This window comes from Heliangelus exortis, chromosome 1 (assembly GCF_036169615.1).
Source record: "Heliangelus exortis chromosome 1, bHelExo1.hap1, whole genome shotgun sequence".
NCBI lineage: Eukaryota > Metazoa > Chordata > Aves > Apodiformes > Trochilidae > Heliangelus > Heliangelus exortis.
This window is the reverse complement of record NC_092422.1, coordinates 26758771-26766481: the sequence shown is the minus strand read 5'-3', so window position 1 is coordinate 26766481 and position 7711 is coordinate 26758771. Positions and strand designations below refer to the sequence as shown.

Here is a 7711-nt window from a genome sequence, read left to right as displayed (position 1 = left end):
AGGATACAGACTGGTAAAACAGAGGCAAAATCACCTCAGGAATTAAAGTGCTACAGAAACAATTCACTTCTCCCCTTCATGAACACCATTAGAAAAATAAACAAAATGTTTTCAGCAAACAGGAGATACCATCTCTGACTGGAGCAACACTTGGGGTTTTGGCACTCTCCTATCTCATGTCAGAAAGTGTCCTAGATACGTGAGATCTGAGAGAGGTCCTTCCACCTCGTGGCAGAAATGCTGCTTGTATAACTCAGTCCCAAAGACTAGGAACACAAATCAGCAAGAACTGTCACCTGCCAAATGTTCTGTGTAGTGAGGACAAGGTTTATGGAGGTTATGATACATCAGATGAGTTATACTGATGGCCAGTGCCCTAGGAAAGTTATCCAAGCCTGGGGACATAAAAACTGCTGAACACAGAAACAAGAAATCACCAGTGAATCACCAGCTGGTCACACCAGTGCTGCCATGATCCATCTCTCACAGTGAACCTCTGACTGAACACCAGGTGAAAAAATCAGAAAAAGTGAAGATGCTTGATCCCAAACACCTCAGCAGATTCTTAAGACAAAGCACTAGCAGGGGGATGTGGCTCAGACTGATGGCTGTGATATCAATAGCATTGCCCTACCTGAAGGGCCACAGGCACTAGATCCTTGTCCCTTTCTGAGCATTTTTACATTGCTGTACATCAGTAGAACTGGCAGAGTATGGGGCTTAACAGTTCCAAGTATCTAAAATGAAAGAGCCTGAAGAGGAACACTTTTACGCTGTGTTCTTCATATATGATCTCCAGTGATGAAGTAGCAGAATTCCAAATATTGGATATAATTGATTGCTGATGCATTGGATTTCTTTGCAGATTGGCTTCTACCCTTGAGAACAACATTTACTCCAGTTTATTCACAAAAGTTTTCTTCCCAAAGATATTGAGCTTTTCTGGTGTACACTGGGATGCCTTGATTCAGCAATTGGGCATTAAAATAGATGAAAACTAGCAGGTGGTATAACCATGTGAAAAAAATTGTATAAATTTGTGCATGTGGTGAGCCCCTTGATATTTTATGCCAGAACAGAACCATGAGCAATAGCAAACAGAGTAAAAGATGGCTTTTTTTTTTTTTTTCCAAAACACACTGAAGCAATCCCTAAAAACACAGGTTTCTAACACAGGTTCCTTCACTGCAGGTTTTTCTGCTTTTACCTCAGGCTGCTTGTACCCCAGTGCTGCTTTATATGCTTAGATCACAGAGTCAATGATGGCACATGCAAATTTTCACATGCAAAACAAGCAGAAAATTCTGCTTTGGTGCTCTGAAGTTGGAAACACTGGTGCAAAAGCTCCAACAGATTAGCTGAACTGCTCAAATTGCTTTGCAGTACTGGAAACAGATGAAAAATTACTGCAGCAGACAGTCTCTGAATCATTGCTTTCAATAACAGCACTGGAAAAAAAGGTTTGTCAAGCTGGAGTTCCCCTTAAGCTGAATGACAAAGCAGTGTTGTTAGGCACAATGAACTCAATTAGTTAAATCCTCATATGAGTCCAAAGTTGGAATAGCCACAGCTTAGAATATGTCCCACACAAAGGACCTCCAATGATTACATGAAACTTCTAGAGTGTAAAAGTTGGGTCAGAGGTAAAAAAAAACAAACAAGTCTTCCGTGTCCTATTTCATATATTCTCTCTTCATCTGAAGAGGGAACAGTGTTTCAATATTCTTTCTTACGTGTCTTGGGTTTAAATTTTAAAGTGCTATATGCTCCTTCCACAGCTTTGGGCAAGTACATGGGATGTCTTTCCAACCTCTTCCTAGAGCCAGTGGTTCTCCTCTGGCTGTTTCTTTGAGACTGATTCACAGCCTTGGATGCTTGGGCAGCATCTTGTGAGTATCTCCGGGGAGCACGAAGGATCCAGTTTGAATGTAAACTGTGTTCACTTGTGCTGGTAGCAACTGAAAGACAGAAGATAATCTTGTGTTAACAGTTTTCCACACGCATTGAGAGGACAAAGTGCCCGCTGGGTCCTCCCTGGAAGTAATGTTGAGAAACCAGCCTGATTTCACTAGAGGATGCTACTTGGGAAGAGATTCATATCAACTATTATTTCAATGTCTGCTCTCTAAATTGGTGTGACAGAGCTAGTTCCTTTATACACACCTTCAGAGCACAGCTAATCTGATCTGTTTCAGATCTCTACCTAAGACAAAGGAAAGAAATGTTTTTCTTTTCACTGATTATAGAGGATAGGTGATGACCCTGGATAGGCACATCTTCATTTAGTTGGGAAATGCCATCCTCTCTGATGCAAATGTACCATTATTTTAAATAATGTCTAAATTACTTCTTTTTTGTTTGTAGAAGAGAAAATTCCCAGCCATTTTTCAATGAGAAAAATCAAAACCATATGAAGGAAAAAACATCTTTATACTTTTTATAGCTCTCCTCCAAAAACAGCTTGGGGTTAAGATGCAAGGGTGGAATTCAGCTATGGGTAGAAGGCAAGAACCATACCAGCACTACATATGCTCCATTTTCTCATGCAATGGCCACACATGGAATAGTTACACCCTTTCAGCTGGGTACAAGCAATGCATTGCTGTCATTTCACATACTGCATGTAATGGTCCTAGATTTGAGAAGCAACACTTGGAGGGAAACTCTGCCTGTTAAATAAGCAGAGATGGTCCTACAATTCCACTCTTCCATCTACTCTTTGCACACTAAAAGTAATAGTATTTGGTCTGGTTTATACTGCACCATCAAAATCAACATCCACGTTTGGCAGATCCACATCAGGAACTCTCCGCCGTCTCTCTGAATCCAGGTCTGCTATAACTGAGTCAAAGAAAGCCATAGCTTCTTTTACATCTGAACTGGGCTGAGGGCCTTTTCTCTCCATGGATGCCTGTTGATCACGTAAAGGGAGGAAAGGAGTTAGCTATGGGTTGGGCACAATGACTTCTTAATGAGCAAACAGGATAAGGAAGAAACTGCAAAAATGGTATTTGATTTCAGACCTCAAGCTGTGAGAAAAGGGCACAGGTCCAGAATACTACACAGTCTGTAATCATCAAAGAAAAAGCACGACAGCAGTCTGACAAACATCCATCTTGTTACATACTCAGCACCAAACATCTTCCTCTCGGGCACTGCAAGGCAGGTGTTATAAAATCCCTCAGAACCCCCGTATCCAGCCATTTAATTAGGTGGGTAAGTGACAGCTGGGCTTTGTGGCCCAATTTATTCTCCCTAGCAGTAGGTACCTAATGAGACACACATTAGAAATGTAGTCAGGCAGGGTTCCTGCTGTAATTAATGCAGGGCTCAAGTGCCTTCAGAAGATGAGTCAGGCCTCAGGTAGGCTGAATTCCCCTCTGCAGGCAGCTCTTTCTCTAAGCTGCAGAGGGATTGTGGGGTAACTCGGTTACTAATTTAAGCATCTTATTAAAATGCCTAGGTTAGGTTAAATGAATCCAGATCTAAATTGCTCAAGTCTTTCTGAAATGGGAAAGGACTGTGTGTGCTAAAATATGAGTCATTCAACACTGTGATAATTCCCACAGGAAAGTCAAGGGGTTTAAAATTAGGAACCTGTCTTGATAAAAAAGCATATGCCTGTCTATACATGTTGAAGAAGTTATAAAGCCTCAGTGAGCAATTCAGTAGGTCCATATGGGATTAATACTTCCTGCTAAGCTCTGCCTAATGAAGGGCTGTATATTTTCCCTGTCAGTCCGAGGTAGCTGTGCTGCCAGAGAGAAATACAGAAAGTACAGCAAGTCAGACAAGTACTACCTTGGGTCTCAAGCGTGCAAGCAAAAGGTACATGTTGTGTGAAATCTCTGAAGGACCAGCTTGCTCTCCATTTTGTAGAGGCAGAGAGAGGAGCAAGCTTACTCCCCTCCTGACATTGTGGGCTGATTGACATCCTCACAAGTGCTGTACAGTAACTGTTACCACATCTGATGAAAATAGCGACTGTTATTATGGCTAATTCCTTAGTTAATTTTAAAGAAATCATAGAATCATAGAATCATAGAATAAAAGAATCGGCTGGGTTGGAAGGGACCTCTGATATCATCAAGTCCAACCCTTGATCCACTCCCGCTGCAGTTACCAGCCCATGGCACTGAGTGCCACATCCAGTCTCTTTTTAAATATCTCTAGGGATGGAGAATCCACTACTTCCTGGGGCAGCCCATTCCAAATGCCTGTGTATATCCAGCATTCACACACCTCTCGATTCTCTCTCTTCTCTCTATTCTCTCTTCTCTCTTCTTTCTCACTAGACTCAACTGTAAAATGTTGAATCCAGAGTCAGACTGTAGTCCAGCCCCTACGGTGTCTTTCAGTTAAAGCTTCCATGAGTACAGGATTGCCTATCAGGCACCACATAGAAAAAGAAATTAATTTCCACAAGCAAAGAATTCAATGCAAACAGGGAAAAAAACAGCCAAGCCTGTTGATAAGATGAACTTCGCAATCTGTGAACAGAAAATCTGTAGTTAGGAAGCAGAGTATTCTAGAAGCCTTCTTAACCTTTCCCTAGTTCTTGAAAAACAAGAGCTGTGCATCTGTGACCCTACCATTTGTGTCAACAAGAATGACTCAGATATGTAGCATATCCTGCTCATTTTCCTGCCTGTTCCTAAGGCAGGAACTCATGGAGATATCATGCCAGCCAGCACCAGAGCCATTCATACATATGAACTAGCTGGTCACACTTAGATGTCAGCACTCTCAGATTCATTCTGTGGGAGATTCACTAATTTGCCAAATCAAATTGAAGCTTTTGGTATTTTTCTGAAGTGGTATTTTCAGTGGTAAATCTCAGAAATTCACAAACCTGCATTAATCCTAGTTGTGTAGAACCTGCCTCCCACCCTCCTGGTCTATATGGTATTAGTACCCTTTTACACTAATTGTAAAACCTATTTTGTTTTGGTCAATGTGTTTCTCCACTCACATGAAGATACTCTTATCTGATGCCCCCCACCTGCTTCCCTCCGTGGTTTTGTGCTTCATTTCAAAATCACATGAATCTCTGTCTCAAAGTGGTGGCTGATAGTATTACCCCACACTTTGAGACTGAGACACTTGTATTAGGACACTTTTACACTGATTGTCCAACTCTGACAATTTTGTGATTCCAATACTACTTTTAGATTCTGAGAGTCACCCTTCAAAGCATTCAAAAGGTGACATAAAGCCAAATAAACCCAAAAAAATTCTCACTGACTGAATGGATGTTAGATAAAAGAATAAAAGAATGGGGTATCTAGCCTGAAACACACAAGCTTTGTCCTTTGATTAATACCTGCAACAGATCTCAGCTTCAGCCATTCTGACATCCTGCTGTGACAAAACTTTCAAACCATGGCAATAACTTTCTGGTAAAGTCTACCTGGCCTAATCAGTAAGTCATCCATATATCCCTCCTTCCTACCATCCCCATTAATATCCACTTTAAAGATTGCACTGGGTAACCTGTGAATCTGCTCTCAGACTCATGTTTGTGGTCATGTTACCTGAACACATCACTGCAATTGCTGCAATCCTTTGTCCTCAATCAAGTAAGAGTCAAGGTAATGACTGAAGTATCTAGAGATGAATGATCTGCAACCAGGAGGAAGTTTTGTAATACTTTTCTCTCCAGAATATATAGAAATAGTTTGCACCAAAGGTGATGTTTTAATTTTACTATTGTTGTATAATTACAGTGAAAGGGGAAGAATTATACCATCTCAAAATCAATGTCTGATCAGAAAAAGAATCCTATTTGTTTCAATGAATTTACAGTTATTTTGTGTAAGAAACTTTATGGCAATAAAAAAGATGCCAGAAAACCTAGGGATTACTGTGCTTGTCAGTCATTATGAACAACCATTGTGGAGAATTCTGAGGCACTTAAGTAGTCTTTCAGGGTACCAAGAGAAAAGCTCACTCTTTCAAAACTCATTTTCAGGTACTTCCCATACTTTCTCATATCTTTTTCCTTCTCCTATTTTCTCTCCCCTCACAAAAAGATGTAGACATACACATTTATTTTTGTGCTCATACTTAATTTCATCTTGCTCAAAAACACTAAGGTATTTAGCAGCATTTCAAATGATGTAACAGTAAAAAAACAACTGCCTGAGCAGAAAAGCAACATAGGTCATACAGCTAATTGGTTCATGACTTAAGACCAAGCACATGACAGAAGTTCTTTGTAATTACCTTAGAAGACTCTTCGGAAGGAAGTGGAAGAAATGATGTCTTTCCAGTTTTGGATGATTTTGTGGACGTTGGGGAATCTGCAGCCATATACATAGATTTCAAGTTGTTGATGTTATCAAGATATTTTTTCCTCAAGGCTAACAGATCCTGTAAGTACTTCAAGCAGTCCTGAGTCTTAGAGTACATCCAGTCTCTATCTTCCTCTTTTGGCTGGGAGCAAGACTCGATGCTGCTTGTACTTTTGCATTTTTTTAATGGCTCACTAACTTTTTCCTGCTCACCTCCAAGGACATACATGGAAGTGCTGCGGATCAGTCTTACTGCAGAACCTGTGCCATCACCATAAGGGATGTCATCTGTCACATTTCTTCGGTGGCAGTTGGGGTGAAATATCGAATGGATCTTTTTAAACATAGTGTGACACTTCTTCCCCTTTGTACCTTTTCTCTTCCAGCTCCTCAGTGTAACCCTAGATCTGGTAATCAACAGCTGTTCTCTTGCTCTCAGCAGATAGAAAATTTTATCACTTTAGGCAATGAGGAGAAAAAAACCCAAAACAAACAACCAAAAAAAACCCAACCCTTTTTCTGCACAAATTGCTCTCAGCCTAACACATTGGGAGGAGTAGAATGGTAAGGCAAAAGTGTGTTTTCTATTCCATTTGTGTCAGCCAAACAGCTTTATCCTTTCCTCGGTTTAAAACGAGGCCAAATACCATGCTTTGCCCTTTCATTTGGCTGCTGCTCCCCACCAAATCGATCAGCATGGAGACGGGTATCCTCTCCCTCCCTTTCCTTGGGTTCCGCTGTCACCCCCGCTCTGTCACCCCCGCGGTCCCTCGCCGGGCGCGGCCGCCGGGCTCCGGGCGCTGTCCGTGGTGCTGAAGCGCTGCCGCTCTCCGCCCAGCATCCCCCCGCCTCCTGGGACAGGACTCTGCCGGGGACCTTTTTTTGGAAGAGCTTCAGCCTCGATGGGGACAAAGGTGTGAGTGGGGAATAGTTTCTGTCCAAAGGAGTTCGGCCGCTGAAAGAAGTCGCTCTGGGTTTCACCCGACGGTAACCAAGAGATGGCTACAGCTACCTGATCCTTCAGCACTACCAGGAACAAACTGGATTCGGGTGTCAGGCTCTATTACACTCAATACAAAGGTGCCCGGTGTAAGGGATGCTGAAAAATAAAACACTTTCCCAAGTACTCAACTGTCAAAAATAGTGCAGACAGAAACAAATTAATTTGTGTCTTCCCACATTAGTCCTCCTAGCTTAATGCAAGAATGTTTAATACAATGGTTTGACGATAGGCTGAGAGAGTTGGGGTGGTTCAGCCTGGAGAACAAAAGACTCCAGGGAGACTTTATATCAGCCTTCAGATACCTGAAGAGGCCTGCTGGAAAGCTGGAGAAGGACTTTTTACAAGGGTATGTAGTGATAGGACAAGGGGTAAGAGTTTTAAGCTGAAAGAGGGTAGATCTAAGTTAGACATTAGG

General features: G+C 41.8%; 1 protein-coding gene across 1 annotated transcript; it reads right to left on the bottom strand.

The window, feature by feature from the left end:
* Nucleotides 1-1716: 1716 nt before the first annotated feature.
* On the bottom strand, nt 1717-6639 carry C1H13orf42 (chromosome 1 C13orf42 homolog). Its single transcript, XM_071734392.1, has 3 exons — nt 6226-6639; nt 2764-2911; nt 1717-1958 (listed from the first exon to the last, which is right to left on the bottom strand). Exons 1-3 carry the CDS (start codon nt 6637-6639, stop codon nt 1717-1719), a joined length of 804 nt encoding a protein of 267 aa, XP_071590493.1.
* Nucleotides 6640-7711: the final 1072 nt, after the last annotated feature.